General features: G+C 38.2%; 2 protein-coding genes across 3 annotated transcripts; both read right to left on the reverse strand.

Moving 5' to 3' along the window:
• Positions 1–4,640: 4,640 nt before the first annotated feature.
• On the reverse strand, positions 4,641–11,900 carry LOC116865331 (olfactory receptor 51G2). 2 transcript variants are annotated; one of them, XM_032853602.1, is made up of 2 exons: positions 10,985–11,900; positions 4,641–4,675 (listed from the first exon to the last, which is right to left on the reverse strand). In XM_032853602.1, exons 1-2 carry the CDS (start codon positions 11,898–11,900, stop codon positions 4,641–4,643), a joined length of 951 nt encoding a protein of 316 aa, XP_032709493.1. The 2 variants fall into 2 exon arrangements, with proteins under 2 accessions (XP_032709493.1, XP_032709494.1); XM_032853603.1 differs by lacking the exon at positions 4,641–4,675 and having other exon boundaries at positions 10,959–11,900.
• A 7,451-nt stretch (positions 11,901–19,351) lies between these two features.
• LOC116865289 (olfactory receptor 51G1) lies at positions 19,352–20,311 on the reverse strand. The gene has a single exon (XM_032853566.1). The coding sequence runs from the start codon at positions 20,309–20,311 to the stop codon at positions 19,352–19,354; it is 960 nt and encodes a 319-aa protein (XP_032709457.1).
• Between the last annotated feature and the right edge of the window lie 5,433 nt (positions 20,312–25,744).

The following is a 25,744-nucleotide window of genomic DNA, read 5'->3' on the forward strand; positions in this document are numbered from 1 at the left end:
GGGTGCCTGGGTGGCTCAGTGGGTTAAGCCTCTGCCTTCAGCTCAGGTCATGATCTCAGGGTCCTGGGATCAAGCCCCGCATCAGGCTCTCTGCTCGGCAGGGAGCCTTCCCCCACTTTCTCTCTGTCTGCCTCTCTGCCTACTTGTGATCTCTGTCTGTCAAATACATAAATAAAATTAAAAAAAAAAAATATATGGGAGATAAAAATTCGAATATGGAAGTAATAAATTATCAACCAGTAAATATGAATTGGCACCTATTTCAGTACCACAGTGGTCACTATCTAGTGGAGGACTGTGGGAAATTGAAAGGAATTTACAATAAAGTCGAGAATACATTATTAAATGGGAAGGATGAAATAATCAGGTGATAGATGATATGATTCACAGAGGATTAATTCATGTTTTGAGTAGTTGAAACAAAACACTATATAATGGAGCAGTTGGGTTTGAGTCATCTCCTAAATAATGGATAAAATTGGACAGATTGAGATTATTACTCAAGCAGCATTTATTGAATTTATATATTTACAAAGTACACTTACTATACTATCAAGGAGAAATGAACTAGCAAGGCACATAGAGGCATGAAGGCTGTTAGTCTGGCTGGAATAAGAGTATAATATGGCAAATAGTGAGGGATAATTTTGACTAGTGTGAGTGAACCAGATTTTGGAGTATCTAGAAAAGCCTTGAATAGTCTAAATGCAGGAAGTGCTGGGGAGACAATTTAATCTCTACAGCAGACAGCTAACATGATGGATCAGATGTTACGAAAAGCATGTCTGAAAGCAGGAGCGAGATGGATTCTATTGAGAGAGATGAAGAAGGCATTGATAGGAGGCTGCCCCAACAATCCCACTGTGGATTGATTCTGGGAACGGGCAGAGACAGAATAAAATCATTTAGGTTGCTTTTTGTTGTTGTTTTTGTTGTTGTTATAAAACAAACATAATTTATAAGAAATTCACAAGTTCCACTAAACAATGAGTGTACAGACATAAGTAACTGAATATTCAAAGACAGACATGCTGAAAGAGGAGGCTGGCATACTGCTTATCTGTCACAACTGGAAAGGTAGCATTGCCCTCATTTGCAAGACAATAATATTTAGTTGTAGACAAGGGAGTAAAATATTTTAAACAAGCTTCAGTCATCAAACAGTGAAGATCCTCCCTTATGAAGCTATTTAAAATTCCCCAGGTTTATCCTATCATCCCTTAAATTGAGATGGACTGTTTAAAGGATCTTTTTTTTTTAAAGATTTTATTTATTTATTTGACAGACAGAGATCACAAGTAGGCAGAGAGGCAGGCAGAGAGAGAGAGAGAAGCAGGCTCCCCGCTGAGCAGAAAGCCCAATGTGGGGCTTGATCCCAGGACCCTGGGATCATGACCTGAGCCAAAGGCAGAGGCTTTAACCCACTTAGCCACCGAGGCACTCCTGAAGGATCTTTTTAAAATGTAAATACCACCACACTTAAAATCCTTCAATAGATATCCAGTAAGTTACCAGATAATGGTAAGACTCCGTATTCACACAAGGGCTTTCCATTTTTCAATGCCTGTGTTTGTCTACTACTTTATCTATTAATACTCTGCCTTGCACTTCGATGGTGTAATATAAATACTTTACACTGTCACTTATACCTAATCCTTTGCTTTTGGTGTGTTATATATCAGGAATGCTGTATTAGTTTTTTTATTGCTGCATAACAAATTATCATAAAACCAATGGCTTGAAACAACATAAATTTATTATCTTACAATTCTATAAGTTAGAGGTCTGACATGAGTTTTACTGGGCTTAGGTCAAGGTGTTGGCAAGCCTGCATTTCTTTATGGAGTTTTTCCAGCTTCTTAGGACACCTACATTTTTTGATTCAAGGCTCTCTTTCCCCATGCACAAAGCCAGCAAAATTACATCTCCTGTGCCTTTTGTCCATTGTCGCATCTCCCCCGACCATAACTAGGAAAAGTTCTCTGCTTTTGAGGATTCATGTAATTAATTTGGGTCCACCTGGATAATCTAGGATACTCTCCCTATCTCAAGGTATCTAACCTTAATTACATCCACAGAGTGTTTTTTGCCAGACGTGGTAATATAGTCATAAATTTCAGGGATTAAGACATTGACAATTTGGGGAGAATATTATTCTGCTAAGAAAAATGCCTTTCTTCAACTCTTTGAGATTTCTCCCATTTAACAATTCAGTAGGAATATACTTCCTCTATTAATACTGGCTGACACTCCAAGTACAGTAAATTCATACCTAAATTTTGTCCCCTTTCACAGTGTACTGATTTCTACAATGTAATTTCAACAAATATTAACTCCTTTTTTTTTAAGATTTATTTATTTATTTATTTGACAGAGAGAGAGATCACAAATAAACAGAGAAGCAAGCAGAGAAAGAGAGGAGGAAGCAGGCTCCCTGCCGAGCAGAGAGCCCAATGCAGGACTTGATCCCACGACCCTGAGATCATGACCTGAGCTGAAGGCAGAGGCTTAACCCACTGAGCACCCAGGCGCCCCCAAATATTAACTCTTAATTGTTTAAATGTTGTTTGCTTTTGCCAAAGTGTAAATCCTATGATCTATAAATGTCTGTATACCTTACTTATTTTTGCATCCCTATTGCTTAACACATACTTGGACAAAGAAGGACTCAATATTCGTTGAGAAGTTTGTGAATTCATGACCGACCATCATTGAATAAAATTGCTGCTCATTTCCTAAGCTTAAAACCCTGAGCATTTTGGGGCCCCTGGGTGTTGTAGTTGGTTAGGCATCTGACTCTTCTTTTCAGCTCAGGTCATAATCTCAGCGTCCTGAGATCAAACCCTGCATCCAGCTGAGCTTAGTGAGGAGTCTGTTGAAGTTTCTGTCTCTCCTTGCCCCTCCCTATGTGCATGTTTCTCTCTCTCTAAAATAAATAAATAAATTCTTTAAAAAAAAATCCTGAGCATCTCTGTGGACAGAGGCCTGAAATTATACTGTGTTAATCACCACAGATTAGAGCATGTCATGACTTCCTCAAGCAGCTCTTGTCCTACAGTCATGCCAAGCCTAACGGAAAGTCTATAAAGTCCACCAGAACTTTGCTGTCTGCTTTGTGAAAAGCCAAGAACTGCCTCCACTGTTATTTCTCTCGACTCAAATCTATTCTTACGACAGTGTCCACTATCTCACTTTATTTTCCATATCCAAACTGACATGAAATTCTTTCTTTTTTTTTTTTTTGGATGGAAAACCAAACTGTAGGCTTATTGGTTTTATTTTACACAGTGCCATATAATTTGTTTCAATTAATAAACTAGATGTTTTTGTTTCATGTAGGAATATTCTTAGTGTTGTTTGCCTTTGGATTTTATGATATATTAGAAATTCTAATTATAGTAAATAAAAGTACTACTTAAACATGGTGTACCAGAACAGTTGTAGGAAATCAAGAAAATAATGTCAAAAACAAGATCTGTAATGTGCCTTTCTCTATTTTCTTCTTAGAGATCTAAATGTATAATTGATAGCCTCAGAAAAATAATTAGCTTCAATGGTCATCATTATAATTTAGACTCAAAGAAAATAAGTTAGAGATAATTAGTCCAGTCCTTTCACTCTGTAAGGGAGGAAATGGATACCCCAAGTCGATGACTTGCTCAGACTTAACCATCGCGCATGAATGATTAGTGGTAGACCAAGAAGCTAGTTTGCCTGCCTCCTTCAGTGCTCTTGCTCAGTTTCCCCTTTATGCTTAAGGGGGACGTACTCAAATGTTGGGTTTGGTGCAGATTCTTCCAGAATTCTACTTTCAGTCGGCGTTCCCAAAGAGAGACAATCCTTAAGGAAAATGAGTATATGCTTAGAAATTCAGAATTAACCTTTGTGATGAAGTTATTTCTTCAAGATCCATTGGTAAAGCTCACTTGCCCATTGGAAGCCCAGCAGAAGAAACAGATTTGTTGATCCCTGGCTTTCATTATTATCCTCATTGTTACCCTCTCCCATTGGAGATTTTTTCCAAAGATCTTCAGAGTCCTCAGATGACTTCCAATCAGTCTCTGTACTTAAAAAACAGCATGCAGGTTATTGTCATTTGGTGACAAAATTTTGCTGAGTATCAAATGTTGGTTGTATACATCTGTTCTTCCAGTGGAGCCTAAAAAATCTTAAGTGAAGCTGACCATACAGGTGATGTCTTCAGGCATATAGAGCCCATGGAATGGCCTCGACCATTTGCCAATTGCTTTGTAAGTCACTTTATTGTAGATTTGATGACTTTCCACCATGACTTTGCAAGAAGAACTGCCACCTGACATCCAGGCAGTTGAGACAATGTTACAGCAGCCTCCAGATGCAAGCAGTCCCAAGCTTCTGGATGCACCTTGGGAACAGAATGTGGAAATTACAGGGCTCTCAATAATTCTCAGAGCAGAGATTGTGTCTTCTCTGGCCTCTGTGGTTGTATTCTGATCAGTCTGACATGAAATTCTATCGATGTTTTTCTCCCATCTATCAGTTTTTCCTGATCTATTTCTTCTGTCATAATCCTTATCCTAATCACCATCCTCCCATGCAAGAATGTTTTTATCAGGTCTTAATTTGGACCCTTCCTTCAATCTTACTCTCTAATTTGCTCTCTACTTTGCAGCCAGAGTGACCTTTTGTAAAACAACTTACGTTATCCACTTACTTAAAACACTCTTATTTTCTCTTACTACAATTGGGGTAAAGAACAGTCTATGGTCCTAAAAAACCACCCCCCACCCCCCACTGGCCCAGCCACAATCTGGCTGCTGTGTCTTTTTCTACCTTAGTTTGGGTCAAGAGGTTGAAAACACCTGGACCTCTTTGCTGTGGTCACCATGAAAACTCAGGCTAGGATAAATAGACAACAGGTAGAGAACAAAGATGTACAAATAGGAAGGAGCCATGTAATTCATTGATTACAATGAATTTTTGATTTGCAAATAAAGAAACAGAGCCCAGAAAAATGCAATGCCTTTCTTAAGGCCACACAACAAATGATAACTGAAATGGTTATAAGTGAATTTCAGAGTATTTCTATATAGTCATTTGTTTTGATGCTTAACTTCAACTTATTAAAGTAGATATTATAAGTCCCAAAAACTTCTGAAAAAAATTCCATGAGGTAAAAGAAGGGAGAAATTGGAAGAAAGGAGAATTACTTTTTTTGAGTTAAAGAACATGTCAGACCTAATTTATTCTAGACCTTCCAAAGGTGAGGGCACTGTAGGGTTGGTTCTGGATGTGGTAGGTGGAAGAATTGAAACCATGAACAATGAAGGAAAGAAGGTGCTAGGATTTCACCCTCCTTCATGTGTGGTCAGATTTGTAGGAGGGAATAAGATCTTGGATGAGTTAATTTCATGTTCTGGAGAAATTAGGCCAGATATCTGAGAGGCAAATATAGTGCATACACTTAATTAACGATATATGATTTATTCCATACTGTACCAAATACATTATGCACAGTATCTCATTTAATCTTTGTGGTAAATATCTGAAGTGGATATTATTCTTGTCCAAAATTTATGGCTTTGAGAAATTAAGTGATTACTAAAATTGCAGGACTGAGGACTGAACTCAGGTCTCTTTGGGGCCACTTGCCTTTGTTCTAAAGTTTTATGTTATGCCATCTTCCAGGATATAAACAAAACAGAAAAAAATGAAAGAATTGGCTGTTCAGGGGATAATGATAGGCCAGATGTGCAAAATGGTGGTCCACAGGACGAAGCTTGCAGAATAAGGCTTTGTTTCATTCATAAAACTGTGAATTATTTAAAAATTGAACTAGTTCTCAACCTTTACAAAAATCACGAAATTTTACATAAGAACCTGGGTGTTTTCTGTGTTACATTGTAAAGAATTTATTTTCATATTTTATCAAGTATTTTTTCAAAGCAACTTTTTGACTTGGTGCTATTCATATACAATAATATACTTTATTATTTCTAATTATCTAACCTTTTTTTAGTATAGTTGACCCACAACGTAATATTAGTTTTAGGTGTACAACATAATGACTTATGGCCAATTAATCTGTGACAAAGGAGACAAGAATATACAATGGGGAAAAGACAGTCTTTTCAATAAATGGTGCTGGGAAAACTGGACAGCTAAATGCAGAAAAATGAAACTGGGCCACATTCTAACACCATACACTAAAATAAATTTAAAATGGATTAGAGACCTAAAGTGAGACCTGAAACCATAAAACTCCTAAAAGAAAACACAGACAGGAATTTCTATGACATTGGCTGTAGAAACATTTTTCTAGATGTCTTTTCGAAACAAAAGCAAAAATAAACTATTGGGACTACATCAAAATAAAAAGCTTTTGCACAATGAAGGAAACCATAAACAAAGCCAAAGGCAACCTACTGAATGGGAGAAGACACTTTCAAATGGCATGTCTGATAAGGGATTAATATCCAAAATGTATAAAGAATTTCTACAGCTCAGCATCAAGAAAAACTCCTGAAAATCTGATTTTAAAATGGGCAGAAGACCTGATATTTATTTTCTTTTTAAAAATCAGCACATCTATTACTATCGGCCGAGCATTCTGGAGCTGAGTAGTTAAGTCCCTTAAGACAGGGTTTGCCAAGAGATCATAACCTACCACTTGCTATTTGTCTTCCACAATTTTTCTTCACTCATTTACCTTACTAGGTGGCCTTCAGAGGGATTTGAGTTTATGTTCCCAGTTCTAAATTTTCTTTGAGAGAGGTAAATGAGAGAGTAGTCTTGCCTTATTATAGGTTTAATATATGATTCCAGGTTATGAATTTATTTCTGTACCATGGCCTTCTCTTCTAGGATCCAGGGCCATAGATCCAAATGCTTAATTGACTTTACTTTTTAATGAGAATAATGATAATAATAATACTTCACAATTATTGATCATTTACTAAGTACCATATATTATACCAAATGCTTTACATAATAAATGGTACCTTATTACATTTATTCCTCTATTAACCCATTAGGAGGTATTATTATCTATCCCTGTTTGGCAGATGAGAAAGTAGGAGCTTATAGGAGTAAAAAAACTTTCCTGGACACACAGTTAGTAAGCGATGTAATCTGGATTCATCTCAAGCCTATTTATTCCTGAGCTTGAGTTCTTAACCACTACACACTCTCTGTGTTGCGTAGACAGCTGATGCTCAGTATCTTCAAAATGCAATAAATTAATTCTTCCCTTTAGGCCTGTTCCTTAGAAAGTATTCTTTATCTCACTAAGTAGAACTCTCATATACTTAATTTTTCAAAACTCAAACCAGGAAGTAATCTTCATCCCTTCCTTCCTTGAAATATAGTATATGGCATGGTGACTATAAATTAATAGTACTGTTTTGTATACTTAATATTTGCCAAGAGAGTTGATATTTTTTTAAAAGATTTTCTTTATTTATTTAGAGACAGAGAAAAGAGCATGCACAAGCAGGAGTAGTGGCAGAAGGAGAGAAAGAGAGAGAATCTCCAGCAGACTCCACATCAAGCACAGAGCTCAATATGGAGTTGGATCCCTGAGATCATGTCCTAAGCTGAAACCAAGAGTTGAATGCTTCCCTGATTGAGCCACCCAGGTGCCCCAAGAGAGCTTATCTTAAGTGTTCTTATCACACTACAAAAATTATGGACTGTGGAATGTGATGATATATTAATTAGCAGGATTATATAATCATTTCACAATTCATATATCAAAATATCATATTGTACACCTTAAATATATACAAGCTTTATTCATCAAGTATACCTCAATAAATGTGAAAAGACTGGAAGGTAGGAGAACAGTTAGAAGAGACACAGTAGTTCAAGTGAGAGATAATATTAATTAGACTTAAAGTGGTACCAATAGAAATAGAGGCATATAGCTTTATGGTTTTCCTGAGGTTTTGTGTGTATATAGACAACCAAAATACAAACCACCCATGACACTCACACACATATTATATTTTATTTTGTTTTGCATAAGTACCCTTGGATCTTCCACGTGTAACACCCAAGGTTCACGTATATCCCTCATTGCAGAATGAGGCACTGGTTGTGGAAGGCATAACCTGTTAAGAGTTAAATGTCAGGTGTGCTAGATAGCATCATATTAAGCCCAACTTCAAATGGGAACTGACTTCACATAAACCTTGTAGTAGAGGTTTTTTGTTTTTTTAAGATTTTCTTTATTTATTTGACAGAGAGAATGAGAGGGCATAAGCAGGGGGACTGTAGAGAGAGAGGGAGAAGCAGGCTACCTGCCAACCAGTGAGCCTGATGTAGGGGTCAATCCCAGGACCCTGGGATCACGACCCCAGCCAAAACAGATGCCAAACCATCAAGTTACCCAGGTACCCCTGTAGTAGATGTTTTATCTTTGGCCCTTTGCCACTCCCTTTCTTGATCCTGCACTGTGCAGGAACATGACATCCTCAATCTTCCCTCTAGATGTCTAAAACCCTACTTAGCAGCATTTTATCCAGACTTGCTTTCCTCACAAATACCTCCAAGACAAAATTACAAACACTGTATTGACATATACTACTCAAAAGATAATTTTTAAAAATTTTTATTTTAATTCCAGTATAGTTAACATACAGTGTTATATTCTTTTCAGGTGTATAATATATTGATTCAACAATTCTATACATTATTCCATGCATATCACAATAAGTGTACTTTGTAGTCTCCATCATCTACTTAACCCATCACCCCACCTATTTCCCCTCTGGTAACCATGAATTTCTTCTCTATTGTTAAGAGTCTGTTTCTTGCTTTGTCTCTCTTCTTTTTTTCCTTTGCATTGTTCCTTAGATTCTGCATATGAGTGAAATCATATGGAATTTTTCTTTGTCTTATTTCACTTAGCATTTATTTCACTTAGCTTATTTCACTTAGCATTTCACTTAGCATTATACTCTCTAGCTCCATTCATGCTGTTGTAAATGGCAAGATTTCATTCTTTTTTATGGCTTTTTTATCCATTCATCTATTGATGGACACTTGGGTTATTTCTATACTTTGTATCAGTGTTTTTGATTTTGGGGGTAAATACCCTGTGGTGCAATTACTGGATTATAGAATAGTTTTATTTTTAACTTTTTGAGAAACCTCCGTATTGTTTTCCACAGTGGCTGCACCAGTTTGCGTTCCCACCAACAGTATAAGAGTGTTCCTATTTCTTCATATCCTTGCCAACACTTGTTGTTTCTTGTATTTTTTATTTTAACCATTCTGACAAGTGTGAGGTGATATCTCATTGTAGTTTTGATTTGTATTTCCCTGATGATGAGTGATGTTGAGCATCTTTTCATGTGTCTGTTGGTCATCCGTATGTTTTCATGCCTTCTGCCTATTTTTAATTGCATGATTTGGTTTTGGGTGTTGATTTTTATCAGTTCTTTATATAATTTGGATACTGACCCCTTATCAACTATATCATTTGCAAATATCTTCTCCCATTCAGTAGGTTGCCTTTTAATTTTGTTGATTGTTTCCTTCACTATGCAGAAATTATTTTTTTTTTTGAGGTAGTCCCAATAGTTTATTTTTGTTTTTATTTCCCTTGGCTCAGGTGACATATTTAGAAAAATGTTGTTGTGGCTGATGTCAGAGAAATTACTGCCTAGGCTCTCTTCTAGGATTTTTATGGTTTTAGTTCTCACATTTATGTCTTGAAAGATATATATATTTTTTTCTTGGGCAAAGTGGTGGCAAAATTGTAGTGGACAGATAAGAGGGTATAAGAAATTATCTCTTTTTGATTCACAGGTTTATGATTTTTCTGGTATGGTCAGTGCCTCAACTTTTTTCTACTTATCACCTCCCCTTCCTTCACTCTCCTGTTCTCTACTTTTCTCTGACATGCTAGGGAACAATGACAATAGAAACAACTTCAAATATTTATTTAGATGCATTATTCTCTCTCTCACCTCTGCCTCAGTTTTGTACATTCTATTCCTTCAGATAAGACCATAATTTTCCTGTTTGATTGCCAAACTCCAGTATGTTTCTTACACTGTGCCAACTCAAGGAAATCTTTCCTGACATTGTTTCCCCCAACTGAAAGAAGATATTTCTCTTTTTGCTCCTACATCAACTTCTTTTTATTTTGAGCAACCCAATTAACATATGACTATATAATAAACCATCCCCAAATTTAGTGTCTTAAAAAACAAACAAGCAAACAAACATTTATTGAGTTTGCAAATCTGCAGCTTGGGCTAGGTTCAGAGTAGGGTTGATTATTTTATTTGGTACCACCTGGAAAGGTGGGGAAAATGGGGTTTGGGATAATATGAAGATTTATTTACTCACTAGTAGATGATAATGATCCAACTAAGGCTGAGACCTTAGCTTGGTCTATTGGCTGGGATATTTACATGTGGCTTCTCCCTGTGGTCTCAGCTTCCTCTTGGTATGGTATTCACAGGCTTTGTTCAAAAAGCAAGCATTGAGTGAGATAGAGGTATAGATGGAAATAGAAATAAAGATAGAAAAGGAGGGAGAGAGAGAGTGTAGGGGAAGCATATACCTGTCTAAAACATATCACCTTTTGTGACCTACCCTCAGCAGTCCTACAAGATCACTTCCTAAACATTCAATTCATTGAGGCAGTTACCAAGTCCTACACAGTTACAAGGAGAGAAAAAATGGACTCCATCTCTTGATGGGGGAGCAACAATTTTCAGGAGGAAAATGTAGGATTAGAATTACCTCTTTGGCCATTTTTGGAAAAATACAATCTGCCATGTCATACTGCCCCAATCAGGGCAAAGATAATTCTGCAAGATCTGTGACTTCTGATCATTCCTTCATGTATTTGTTAAGTACATAAATAATTGTCTCCTCCATTTCATGCACATTGGATATTATAAAAGATGAAGGAAGGAGTAAGGCTACACTTAAGGAATTAGTGCTTCTAAGACTAGACCCAACTAACAACAAAAGGCATGGGTTATGCGATCTCGGATCTGTTTGGTCTTCACACTGTAGACAATGGGGTTCATCAGGGGAGGGAATAGGAGGTACACAAAGCCCATGATCACCTGGACCAGATGAGGTGCCTGCTTCCCAAAGCGATGGATGACAGACAAGCCAATCATGGGAGTGTAGAAGAGGAGTACAGCACATATGTGGGAAACACAGGTGTTAAGAGTTTTGAATCTCTCAGTTTTGGATGCAATAGACAGCACAGTACGCAAGATCAGGGCATAGGAGAAGAGAATGAGCAGTGAGTCTATACCTACGGTCGAAACAATGACAAACATGCCATAGATGCTATTGGCTTTGATGTCTGCACAGGCCAATTTCATCACTTCCTGGTGGAGGCAATAAGAATGTGAGAGAACCGGGGACCCACAATAAGGGAATCTTTTGAGCATAAAAGGCAATGGGAAAATGAGTGCTACACTGCGGCCCAGGGAAACCAGGCCAATCCTGACAATGACTGTGTTGGTGAGAATGGAAGCATAGTGCAAGGGGAGACAGATGGCTACAAAGCGGTCAAAGGCCATGGAGAGTAACACAGAAGACTCCAGGAAGGACAAGCAGTGAATGAAAAAGAGCTGAGCAAAACAGGCATCATGACCAATATCTCGTGCCCCAATCCAAAAGATGCCTAGTACTGTAGGGAGGGTGCAAAGAGACAGACCCAGGTCAGTCAGAGCCAGCATGGACAAGAAAAGGTACATAGGTTCATGGAGTGAGGGCTCTGTTTTAATGATAAAAAGGATTGTACAGTTCCCCAGGATGGAAACCAGGTATATAAGGCACAATGGGATGGAGATCCAGATGTGCATGTGCTCCAACCCAGGAATGCCACTCAGCAGAAAGGTGGAGGAAATGTTGCGGTTGCTTTCCAGGGATCCCAAAGTCATTGTGTGTGGAGGGAAGAGGAAAATTGGATTCCCTCCAAATTCTTGAAATGAATTCAGAAAAAGCTAGGGATTGTCCCTGGGAAGAAATTAGAAAACAAACCAAACAAAACATTAGAATCAACTAGGACTAGAATTATACAGCTCTTCCAGAGGTCATTTCTTTCTGGCCCCTTATTCCCTTTAAACATTGTTTTAGAATTTTTTTTCTTTTTTTCTCCTTCAAGCTAAGATATCTGACACTCTTCATTATTCTTGTTGGTTATACCTAACTTTGCCTATCCCTTTTGAGGAGATCTTTAAACACTTCTCACCTTCCTCTTTTCCACAAGAACGAGAGTTCCAAAATTTCTTTCAGCTTCTCTTCGCTTCCCTTCTCTTACTTTACTTCCTTTGCTATTATTTTATCTCTTTCCTTCCTTACTCCCTCCCTCCCCCTCTATGCCTTCTCTTCTCTTCCTTTCTTTCCTTCCTCCTTTCTATCCTTCTTCCTCTTCTCTTTCTTTCTTTCTTTCTTTTCTACTTCTGCTTGACTTCATCAGCTACATACAATTGCTAAGTGTAAACACAGATGAGTCCTTCATTCATCTTCTTACCTCATCTCATATGGAAGCCTAGCTTGATCTAGACGGCTCATATGTGCTACTCAGCTCACATAATTGCAGTTAGAACTGGAGAGTGAATGAATGGCTGTCTGTAAAGTGATTCTTGATTGCCGAAGTACCATATCAAAGCTCTGATTCTCCTATCAGTCAGTAAACTACATCCCCTAGAGATCTAGAATTCAACTGCTATGAACCTAGGTGGGGGAAAAGACTGAAGCATCAACCATGACTACACCCCCAATTGCAAGACAGAGTCCATGAGAGTCCACAGAATAGAAGGCAATAATGCTGGTAGGACATATTCTCTAGGTAAGGAAACGAAGGTTCATGAGAGTATAGTTACTGGGAAGAGGTCTTATGCCTGTTTAAGCCTCCTGAGTTTCAGAGCAGTCATCTGCCCACTTCTAATTCCTAACACCACTAGAATGTGAGATTAAAAAGGGCAGGGGCTTTGCTTTGTTTATTTTTGTAAAGACAGTGGCTAGGCCTTCAGGATTTTTTTTAATGCATGAATGAAAGTTAAATTATTTAGTTAGCTGTTACTAACTTGGTGTATATTTTATTGCTTTAAAAAATCTTGTGAATAAAGTTCTATTAATAATACCATATTATAGATGAAGAAACAGAGAATTAGAGAAAATTAATATTTCTAAGATCAAAGATATAATAAATGGCCAAAATGAGATTTGAACTAATTTTTCTCTAGATTCCTGGATCTCAACAACCATTACACTTTCTTCCTGCATAGAGAACAATTCACTGTCAACTAGAAGCAGTGAGCATAAGATCAGGGGCTTAATAGACCTCCAAAAATGTTCTGGCTATTTAGCTAAGTTAATAATAAACTTACTAAAGACATACATGCAAATATATATGTAGACATTTTCTTCCTCACTCCAAACACCAGTGAAATTAGTTGCCAGTGTCATTAACTCACTGTCCACTTGAAGGTCAGATTGGCTCTTGTGTGTTGTTCCTCAGCTTCTGCTTCTGCCATGGTCAGTGATCACCACCTCCTTCATCAAAGTGAATTCAGAAGAGCTGTGATAAACTTACCTGTTATATGACAGGAAAGCTACATGGTGGTTAACAATATAAGTCATAAAACTTAAGGCAGGAAATCTTTTGACATAAAAATGAAACAGGTAGTAAAGAAAGAATATATATTGTTTAATAATATAAAAGTTTATTTATAATACCTGGTACACATCTACTGTTTGTCAGACGCTGTGTTAGAAGCATTGCAAAAGAAATAACATTGCAAAAAAACCTTGCAAGTTAATATTATTACCTTGATTTGCAAATGAGGAGAGGCTTACAGAATTTGATGATGTCCATTAAGTCATACCGTCAATCACTGACAGAGCTGGAATTCAAACTTAAATCTCTGGAGTTCCAAGGAGCATTCTGGGCAGCTTTTAAGCTGAGACAGCCTGAAATGGGTGAAGATTGAATGACAAATAATAGAAATAGCCTTTGTGCCCCACCTTCTTTTAGCTCAAGATGACTCTTTTTGGAATCAGAGTTTGTGCGTCACATTTTAAAAGACATAGGGCAGAATAGGGATCGGAGAGAGAGTGTTGAAGGAAGTTGAAGGAAGAGACCTGGACATAAAAGAAAATCGAGAGTAGTGAAGTAGGAGGTATCTGCCTGGGAAAGATCACCTTTAGCTTGTTGTCTGGGGAGATCTTAGTGAGGTAACTTTTCTAAGGACTTCTTATTTAAAGGTCTTCAGAGCTTCAATTATCAGATTTGGTGAGGATTTCATTGTTCCTGACCAGTTGAAAAAGCAGCTGTCTGGAGTAGAAGGAAGTTGGAAATTTAGCAAATGGCCAGCTCTCAGTTGTTCTTGAAGAATACTTCCTAGGGGTTTTGGGCAAGTTCAGTGGCTGCTTCCAATTCTATCACTCGGACTCCATGGTCACCCAAGAAAATGTCCTTTCATGTGACAGACAAGCTTTTCTTTCAGAGGATCACTCTGCTTCTGGGCAGGAGACAAAGGAAGTGAATTGAGTGCGAGAAAGCTGTTGTATCTTTGCTAAGCTAGTGCTAAAATCAGACCAGGGTTTGGTGAGCGAGATCTGACTGCAGTAGTCACCATCTTCCACAGGCACCCTCTATAGCCTTTCTTGTGCCTCAAAGGTCCTTCTCTCCCCTCCTTCTCCAGAGCTCAGGCTGAGCTTTCTGGGACCTCCTCTTGGCTCTACAAATTTGTCTCACATACCAAAGCTAGGTCTAGAGCCTCTGGGTCTTGCAATGGGGGAGAAGGAATGTTAATACTAGAGGCTCTTGGGCATATGGAGAGACTGGAATGTGGGCTTTGAATTCTCTGATTTTTATGAAATTGTCTGAGGTCCCCACTAAGATTCTTTCAGGAATCTTTAATGAATTCCCTACTAGGACTGGCTCCCTGGACCTCATTATCTTATACTCTGGGAATAAGGGAAAGAGAAGAGAAGAGTCTTATGAGATATCTACATGAAAAGCCCAGAAGATGTCACACAGTGTAGCTACTTTTTAAAGATCTCATGAGATTTTGAACAACTCCATAACTTCGGGGAAGCAGAGTGGGTGTTAGTGTTAGTGTTTTATATATGATATATCATAACTCTATAGTTAATGCACATCAGCTGTGACAATGTGTATTGTGGATATACATAACCTTATGTAACCTTAAAAGGGCCTTTTTAATTTCAGTGCTTCCTCCATCACTAAAGGAGAAGAAAGGAGTCAGACCAAGTTCCTGGATATATTGTGACAGCTTTGAGTTTTGGTGCCCCAATAACCTTAAATATGTGTGTGTGTGTGTGTGTGTGTGTGTGTATGGATGTGTGTGTGTGTGTGTGTGTATGGATGTATGTGTGTGTGTGTGTGTGTGTATGTGTGTGTATGAATATAAATATATATTCCTGACTCCTGCTTACATTGAGAGACTCCATTTTCTCTTCCTGTCTCTGATCTACACAGACACAGAACTCAGCCTTAATGTTTCTAGACATACAGGAGCTAATTGGAGAAACAAATTCATTCTTATAGCCTTCTAGGCAACATGAGCCCCTGTAAAGTATAGTTAAACCAGGGAGTTTTATACGTCAATACAGGGATATGAGGAACTAATCATCCATTTTTTAGACTTTGAAAGCTGACAGGCAAGACGTTTTAGAGGGAGGCGTGGAGGCTGTTTCAGTATTTTCATTACTCACCTAATTAGTGTCCAGCTACTTGAATCTAATTTGGGAATATAAAGTATAAATATTAAGGAATGTCCAGATCCCCTCGCTAACCATAAGAGGTTATTCCAATTAATTGGCCTGATTGGTCTCCTTAGAATGTTCTGGGATTCCTCTTGTGGCCACATTCCATTAATTTTTGGTCAAGCATATTGTAGACACACTTGAGTGTTGTGAAGCAATATTTCTCAAATCAGAGTCCCCAGATAATCAGGATCAGAATCACCTGTAATGCTTGTTAAAATGCAGATTCCTGGGCCTTATCCCTATAATGCAGAATCAAAAACTAACATTAGTGATAACCACAAAAGTCTAAGATTTTTCATATATCCTTGTCCTTATGATTTGTTTTCAGTTCTGATTCCAGAGTTTTTTTATTCCCTCTATAATTAAAAATGCTTCTTCACCTTTTACCTGGAATTCATTTCAAAATACAGTTACCTCTTGTTAGTTTGCTAGGACCACCATAACAAAATACCACAGACTAGTTGGCTTAACAACAGAAATTTATTTTCTCATGGTTCTTGAGGCCAGCAAAGTCCAACATCAAGGTGTTGATGGTTTGGTTTCTTCCAAGGCCCCTCTCCCTGGAGTGCAAATGGCCAACTTCTCTCTGTCTTCTCACGTGGCCTTTCTTCTGTGTATGAATATCTTTGATGTCTCTTTCTCTTCTTATAAAGATATGAGTCATACTGGCTTAGGGCCAACTCTGAAAGCCCGAGTTTAACTTAATGGCTTCCAAAAGACCTTACCTCCAAATCAGTTACATTCTGAGGTATTGAGGGCTGGGATTTCACCATATGAATGGGGGGCACAATTCAGCCCATAACATGTATATGTATACATAACATGTATCTTATCATCCAGTCTTTTTTTCCACCCCTTTAACAAATATTTTATAACAGAAATGACTCCCCCCTCCATAAAAACACAGAAGCAATATTTATTTATAGTCTCTGAGTCCAAGTACTGAAAAAAAAAAAGTAGTGTTCATTATGTTTTGGAAGAAAATAGGTTTGAGTCTCAGATGTTATGGAGGGGGGGAGACTGATTTAGTCTTTGAACAGCTTTGATTAGAAGGAGCATAGAATTTGATCGTATTACAGGGAAGATATCCTGCCTTATTTAAATCTTAGCTATTCAGGTTCTTTGAGGGAAAAATAGGATATGATGTAGGAAGAGACTCCTCCCTCCCCCCCAAAAAGTGTCCATATCTCCTAGCCCAGAAAGGGCAGGGAAAAGAAACAAGATAGAGGCAGAATATAAGGGAATACCTTGTACAAAAAGATGCTACCTGGAGGAGATACCAGCTGGGAGACACTAAAGGGACCTAAAGAGAATATTATTGGATGGAACTTAGACAAACTGATGCAAAAATTCATCTTGTTTTTTTGTTTGTTTGTTTTTAATTTCAGCATGGTTTTTAAATTCTTGTTGTTACAATTTTTCCATGTATTTAGTTGGCAGATGTTTATGAAGAAGACAGATGATTTAGAAAAAAAATAAGCAGGACACCTGGGTGGCTTAGTGGGGTAAAGCCCCTGCCTTAAGCTCGGGTTATGATCCCAGGGTTCTAGTATCGAGCCCCGCATTGGGCTCTCTGCTCAGCGGGGAGCCTGCTTCCCCCTCTCTCTCTGCCTGCCTCTCTGCCTACTTGTGATCTCTGTCTGTCAAATAAACAAATAAAATCTTAAAAAAAGAAAGAAAGAAAATAAGCAATATTTCTCCTCCTGTGCACCCTAGTTGTGTGAGTAAAGTTGTTTCCCATCTATATTTACAGAATGCCCACTATGTATAGTTCCCAGGAATATGCCATGCTATTTCACATCCTTTTTTCCCCTTTGTCTCTACTGAGGCAAATAGATGTCCATTCATCTGAAATGTTAGCATATGTGGGAAAACTAGAGTCCATAAACTTTCAACAGCATAATGCCAAAAGTTTAGGTTTTGAGATCTGACAGACCTGAATGTGGTTTTTGAGTTTTCCATTTATTATATATGATATTGGCTATAGTAACTGACCTCATTGAACCTCCAATCTAAAGGGATTATATGAGAATTAAAAGGAAATTGTCTATCTTAAATGGTAAGATAGCACTGAGTAAAAATAGTTTGAAAAATTAAAATTTTAACAAAATGATACTGTTGTAGTAAGTAGGTAAATGCCATGACCATTTAAAATGTGTCTTATAGGCATGCTTTTCCACTAACATTCTTGAAGTTTTTATAAGGCATACCTTTTTAACTCCTACTGAGGTCTTTTCTACCCTACTTAAGTGTCTGGGAGGACATTCTTCAGAAATAAACATGCCAATTCTTGATCTGGATCATAGGTTATAGTTCTACATAGCAGAAAATTCATAATTTTGATGTCTCAATAATATAATCAGGATATAGCAGTCACTTAGCTGCTACCTGGAGAATACCTTCCTGTAGTAGTTTTTTAACTGAAAAATCTTATTTTAAAATTTTGACGCTGCCATCTTAATTTTTAAAGGACAGTCAAATTGGATATTGCATGCAAGCACTTCGAGACATTCTGTAGTATATAGTAGATGCTCAATAATTGTTAGGTGCTATTACTACAATTGTAATTATTATTTTTTATTGTTATTTCCCAGCTAATCAGTAAGAAAGATGGAGGTGGGGGAGGAAATACAGGCTGTTCTATTTATTTTAAAAGTTAAAATGTATACATATTAAAGAATGTTCCCAAATCCTCTGACAAAATTTTGAATGTACATCCAGGCATCAACATAAGATGTTATTATTACTTTTTTTTTTTTTTTTATCAACTTTGGTTTTAAGTTGCTCTCATCCTGCCTTCTGAAACTTAGTTTTGTAAGAATTATTCAATAGATATGAGTCTAAGGGTAGTACAAAGACTCTGGAAGATTCTGGAAGAAATCTTCAACTTGAGTTGGCTGAGGCATAGAAGAGATGAATCTGAGACCAGATAGTTTGAGTTTCACACAGAAATAGGATTCATCTGGCAATTCACAGTTCCTAGATACTAACTGGTTCCTTTAAGATACTAGATCAAAATGAGGAGTAGAGCTGATAAAACAAAGAACTTACTTTGAGTGGTGTGTTAGTTAGGGTCCAATCAGAAGAAAAAAACCACACAGGAATTTAACAGAAAAGTTTAATTTATTCATTAACAAGAGATTACAGTAACAGGGAATCAACTAAGAGTGGGAAAGAAAGAATCATAAAGGGTACTCTAGGGCTGAGGGAGAGTCTCCAAGGAAGAAACAAGTTTTCAGAGGAAGAACCAACCCCATGGCTAGCATTTGGTTGTTGATGGAGAGAATGTGAGTGAAGTTCATTGAATGACAGAGAGTTCCCTAGGTTTCTGAGCGAAAGCTTGTTCACAATTAGGCTAGAGCTGGTTGGTGGAGAACCACTTGTTGGAAGACTGATGAAATTTTCCAGGAAGACTGATGAAATTTTCCAGCAAGTTACTGTTGACTTTCTGAAAAGCAGCTGAGGAACAAGCTGGAATCACCAGGAAGTTTCTAGAAGCTGCTTGAGGATGTAATCTGCTATTGATTCACCGGAAACTAAAAATATCAATAGACTTGATGCCCTGAACTCCCTCCCTTCATCTTAACCCATCTTATCGAAAACCCCTAAAGGCTTTTACAAATTCAAACTTCTTAGCAATGTGGATGCGGATTTGCTTGGTCTTGATACTATAAACAATGGGATTCATGAGAGGTGGTACCAGTAGATACACATAAGACATGAGGAGGTGTACAATATGGGGCAGATGTTCACCAAAGCGGTGCGCAAGAGACAAGCCAATCATGGGAATGTAGAAGAGCAGCACGGCACAGATGTGGGAGACACAAGTGTTGAGGGCTTGAAGTCGCTCCTGGCGGGAGGCAATGCTTAGCACAGTGCGGAGGATGAGGGCATAGGAGAGGAAGATGAGCAGTGAATCCACGCCAACAGTGCAGGCCACAACAAAGAGCCCATATATGTGATTGACAATGATGCTAGAGCAGGCCAGCTTCATGATCTCTAGGTGCAGACAATAGGCATGGGCCAGCATATGGGAGCGGCAGTACTGGAAGCGTTTAAGGAGGAATGGCAGGGGCAGGATGAGGAGGGCACTTCTAAGCATTGAGCTCAGTCCCATCTTGACAATACGTGCGGGTGTCAAGACTGTGGAGTAGCGCAGTGGGTTGCAGATGGCCACATAGCAGTCAATGGACATGGACAGTAGAACTGAAGACTCTACCAGAGACAAGGTATGGATGAAGAAGAGCTGAGTAAAGCAGGCGGGGATGCCAATCTCTCTGGCATCAAACCAGAAGATGCCCAACACAGTGGGCAGTGTAGATAGACAAAGGCCCAAGTCTGTCAGGGCCAGCATGGCCAAGAAATAGTACATAGGTTCATGGAGGGTGACATCAGTATGGATGACGTGGAGGATAGTAAGGTTTCCTACAATAACTGTGAAGTAGATGAAGCAGAAGGGAATAGAGATCCAGCCATGGAGATCTTCCAGACCTTGAAAGCCCGTGAGAAAGAAAGTGGCTTTTTGGAGGCTGCTATTATAAAAGATTGTCATGGCTTTACAGTCTTGGATTCACCAACCTCCAGTCAAGAATGGGATTCCTGGAGAGTAATAGAACTGAATTCTCACTCACCAAAGTGTCCTGGGACCAGTGAGAGAGAAAGCGTCTGCAGATGAAATGAGAAAGAACTGGGGGACTTGATCTATTAACATTTTCTAGAGGGTCTAGGAAGGGGACTTTTACAGGGGATTTCTGTAGCGTATGGATGCCATAGGATTTAGCCTTATGGGGGTATGTCTGCCCGTGTTGGACTCTCAGTGGTTTAATGAGGTCACCTCAGATGGCACCTTTTTCATATGCTCCTCCCTGAGAAAAATCCAGTTTAATCAACTAAAGAATTCAGAATCTCTATCATATATACAGGGAATTAGTACTATACATGATTTTGCATAATTTTGTACTAGGATCAAGTGCCTATCATATGTCTTTAAATGTATTTTTAATTTGGCTGGGGATTGTGCTTTATTCCACAATGTTTAGTCTGCAGGGGAATGCAGAGGAAGCATTGAGTAAATGGTCACTGAATTTTTTGAGCTTGTAACTTGTGGTCACAGTGATGCCTTTCCTGAATCTGCATAAAATCCGTCAGTGACTAAGGATGAAAATTGTGTTGCACAAATCTGAAGTCTGGTACTGAGAAATGTCAGAGAAGAAGCAGGATCTTCAGAAAACAAATAATTCTAGGAAAGGGTACACTGGGGCTTCGTTTTGGGAGATATCACAAGAGTTGTGCGTTTCCAACATCAGGGCTGTTAAGCTGGTGTTAGATGTAGAGATGAGGGTGCAGAGGAGGTATGCATCAGATCTGAAACAGAAATAATAAAAAGAAACCTAAAATGGTCAGGAAAGCCTCTAATTTTAGCTTATAATGAGGAAACTAAATCTTAAGCTCTCAGAGTAAGCTGTATATTTGGGGTTTGGATCAATATGACACACAGGTATAGGTCTGTCTTTATAATACCTGAACTGGGCTCTATTTAACTTCTGCCTTCAGAACTTTTATTCAATTACATTTATTGCAAGCCATACTATAATGGGGTATATGTATATTAATACAGTGTGACTAGTATATTATTTATCATATGCATAAAAAAGCTTAAAATAGCTGAAAGAGACAAAGAATGGACAATCAGGGAAACAAAATGAAAATAATAGTGTATTTTTTCACCAAAGTCATGTCACCACTGTGCCTATTAAAAAAAGATAAAGTAGGATGAGGATTTCTAAAAAGGCATTGCACTTATAATGGTGAGGTTATCATCAATTGTTAGAGAATATGTTGATAGATTGGAGAAAGATTATAAGGGCTGAAATTATCAATGGGTGGGGAGGAGTAAGTAAAAAGCGTATATTGTTTGTAGTTTTCTTCTAAGAGAAAATCTTAGAGGATGAGTGAAGATACCAGGATATTTTAAGGAGGAGAGATGGGGAGTTCAGGGTACTCTTTCACAAGACTTCTTTTGGGGACGCCTGGGTGGCTCAGTTGGTTGGACGACTGCCTTCGGCTCAGGTCATGATCCCGGAGTCCCGGGATCGAGTCCCGCATCGGGCTCCCAGCTCCATGGGGAGTCCGCTTCTCCCTCTGACCTTCTCCTCGCTCATGCTCTCTCTCACTGTCTCTCTCTCAAATAAATTAAAAAAAAAAATAAAGACTTCTTTTGTAAAGGGACATGGAAGAGTGAGGAAAAAGAAGAAAAGTCTGTACCCAGCTTTTGCCATTCATGTATCAATCAAAACATGTAAGAATAAAATAATAATGCAATAATTAATAGAATAAAAAAACCCCTCTTATTTTGTGATTCCAGATGTTAGAAAAGGGAAAGAGAATGAAGGAGAGAGGTGGAGACAGGAGGGAGAGGAGCTGTGAAGGAAAGGGATTATCACAGCATTTGCAGAATAGGCTGTGGACAGCACAGGCAACAATGCAGTCTCGCTCCGAAATCAAGACAGAAAATGGCCAACAGAACTTTTAAAAAGGAATGATAAGAAAGAAGGGGAAATTTTCCGTCAATTAAGGGGAGATGCAAACAAGAGTTTAAAGATATGTGTAGATTTTCAGCCACCAGACTCACAGTGAAGCTTGTTTCCATCCATCTTACAGGGAGCCATTTCAAAGTTTGTGAAAGAGAAGCAACATTTAGAGGTGATCTGTTTCACTCCTCTATCTCCAGACGGGGAAGGATCATTCTGCTGCTTAGTGAGAAGTTGCATCCATCATCTCTCTCACTCTGCTATTACCTTGCCTTCCAAATATATTACTTGCATATTATATTTTGGGGGTGGGTATGAGGCAAGTTTGCCAGATTTGGGAGGGGGAAAAAGAAAGATCAAAATAAGCCATACCTACCACCGAAGAGATGGAATTGCTGTAAGACTGACTAGAGACTTGCAACCCTAATACAGATGCAAACAAGATCTAATAAAGCCTACTGAATAAATACATAAGCGAATGGTTAGAAAAAAAGAGATGAGATGCAGTAGGGATTAAACTATAATTTTTAGTGCCGTGTCTACATTTTCTTCTCCAAGGCACTCACCTCCAGATTAACACATCAGAGAAGTGTTGGCTTTTTCCTCCAGGAGACTCTATCATACATCCTTGATCCGTCCCTTCAACTCCAGTTTATTAGGGTTACAGGAATGTCATTCCAATGTCTAGGGCAGAAAAGAGGAGTTATGGGTTGAGCAGCGATTTCAAGGACGTCTGACTTCCTCTGACTTATTCCTCATATAACTTCACACAAAGGTGTTCAAGATTATCAGCATCTGTGTTGGTGACCATCTTCAGATTCTTCCTGCAATATACACAGGAACACACCAACAACTGGAGAGAACAATCAGAACACAGGATGAGTGCTCGCACAGCTACAAGAATATTCTCTGCTTAAAATACAGGGTCTTTTTGAAGAGCCCAAGCAGCTTCTCCCTTGGGACCTCTGCTGAGGCTGAGAATTCCCTGACGAGTTCTCAAGATGCGTAGCTGAGGCTAAGAAACTTCAACCCTGTGTGTGGGCAAGGGATAACTTCAAGGTGTTAGGATGCTTCTAGTTCTAGATTTCATTTTCTGAAACCAGGTAAGAAAGATCTAGCTAGACTTGGTGTGCAGTATTGCAAGAGCGAGAGTGTTTTGATTCAGATTCAGATAAAAGATAAAGCTGGTTCCAACCTAATCTCTGATACTTACTATACTTTCTAACCATGTGACCATGCAAACTAGGAAAAATTAACCTCCTGGAAAAATTATTTCCTTATATTCTAAGAAGGGAATCTCTCCCCTCTTCTTTTTATTCAGACCCTGGTCCCATCAGGCATGTTTTAGAGCCATCTGCTAGTGTAATTTGGTTTGAGTTTGGGGAGAAGAAAGTCCCACCTTGGCCTTCAGGCATGAACTATTAGTTTCTTAATTACTATTGGCCACTCCCTGTATATTCTGCTCCATACATGTGTGGCTTGGGTCCTAATTCAGAAACTTGTACTACAAATACCAGTTTAATACTTTAAAATAGTTCATCAACCCATTTTAACTACCAACATGTATATCAAGAGTTCTTACAGAATTGATTTTAACATTGGAGGGAACACCTGGGCAGAATAGCTGAACTTAATCGATTCTGAGTAAACACAATTATTGAAATGTTAGTAGAGTGAGTGTGATTCTAATTTGCCAACAGTAGGCAAATTACACTTACTGTTTTTGTTTCCCAACTTCAACTGTCCCTCAGAACAATGTATTACTTAAAATATAACCCATGGGAAATTTTACTAGTTACCAAGCACATTTATATATAACCTTAAGAAAAACACATACTGGCAACAGGCCTCTGGGGGAGAGGACGATATATATGGCCTTGAAGCTGAGCAGCGGGGGATGCCGGGCCCACTCAGGGCAGATCGCTGCCTGCTTCACCTGCTTCATTTTTCTGTTATCTCCCCACCTCCCACCTGAGAGTGCCTGTGGCTACTTAGATAAGTCCTTTGAATGTGCTTGTTCAATTCTAAACTTTATACTGCTTGTCCAGACATATTTTGCCTTCCTTCTTGTTTATCTACAAGGCATACGACTAATGTTTGGCCTTCTTTGGCTCTTCTGTTGATTACCGTTTCTATCTAATAAAAGTCTTTTCTACTGTTGTCCCCTGCTCCCTTTCTCTTGCAGCTGACTTGTTTGTCCCTCATTCTTCTCCCGTGTGCTGACAGGAAGCAGCACCCAACCAGTTTGGAATCTGTCTAATATTTTTCATTTTATTACAAAGTGTTATATGTAATTCAATTTTTTTTTCCTCTGCAGGTACAGAATCTAATTCCATTTTCACAAAATAACTTCTTTATTATTTTCCCCATTAGTTCTTAAATGATGTCTGTCTTCTCCTACTCTAGAATATAAGGGTAGGGACTCATGTGTATACTGTTCATGGCTGCATGTCCAGAGCCTAGCATTTTTACTAGTGAAACATAGTTGCTACTTCATAATTATTTATTTAATTGAATGTAATTCCCCAAAGTTGAAGACAGTAATGCTTTCTTCCATTAGCTGTGTCTTTTTAGACTAAACTTCATTTATTTTGTGAAACAATATATATGCGAATTTTGATCTTTTGTTTTCCTTTAGATTCCTCATTTGGTGTTCCTTACTAACAAATACGTGTGCTTGTTAACATATGGAAACACAATTCCTTGGCTGTTTGTCCAAAGGAGTGTCTGTCTTTTCCAAAGTCATTAACTTTATTGAGTTTTGCCCCCCATTTTCTTAATGGTCAGTCATTATTGACTGTCCATGGAATCATCCACACAATCTCCCTCATTTTTTAAATTCAAAAACATTCATTAATTTAGTAACTCATGCTATAATTTTTGTATAGTTTTTTAAGTATTACTTTTTTTATTATGTTCAGTTAGCCACTGCATAGTACGTAATTAGTTTTTGGTGTAGTGTTCAATGATTCATTAGGTAAGTACAATCTCCCTCATTTTTAATTACCTGTCAGAGTTGACTCTCAGAGTTATCCAAGAATGTTGAGAATATGAGAGAAACTTGGCTTTTAATAAAGTATAATCTCATTGTGTTTCAGTATCATACTAGCTGCATTTTTCTGGATTTTCCTTTTCTTCCCAACCTCCAAATGGGTGAACACCCACAGTATTATCCAAGGATTGTTTTCCTTTGGGACCCTTATCTTATTAAGAATGAGTGTTAGGACACAAGAGAAAGGCCACAGTTGCAAATAAATACATGATATCCACCATTTTATGAGTTTGCCCACCTTTTGAAACTCCTTATCTGAGCCATAGAACTTACTTGCTTTTCTGAATCTTAGATTTGGCCAAAATTATGACGATAGATTGACAGACTGACCATTTGTATTCTGGCCTTGGTTTCACCATTGTCTTGAAGAATATTTTTTTAGAACTAGGTATTATTGAGATTT

The sequence above is a fragment of the Lontra canadensis genome, unplaced genomic scaffold, assembly GCF_010015895.1.
Source record: "Lontra canadensis isolate GAN:19392208 unplaced genomic scaffold, GSC_riverotter_1.0 scaffold7, whole genome shotgun sequence".
Lineage (NCBI taxonomy): Eukaryota > Metazoa > Chordata > Mammalia > Carnivora > Mustelidae > Lontra > Lontra canadensis.

What these genes read in the sequence shown, in the direction of transcription:
- LOC116865289 (XM_032853566.1), bottom strand. Translation starts at nt 20,311, where the DNA reads ATGACAATCTTTTATAATAGCAGCCTCCAAAAAGCCACTTTCTTTCTC.
- LOC116865331 (XM_032853602.1), bottom strand. Translation starts at nt 11,900, where the DNA reads ATGACTTTGGGATCCCTGGAAAGCAACCGCAACATTTCCTCCACCTTT. An exon ending in GACCAAACAGATCCGAGATC is followed by an intron (nt 4,676 to 10,984) that starts GCATAACCCATG and finishes GGATAACGTAAG; the next exon opens with TTGTTTTACAAAAGGTCACT.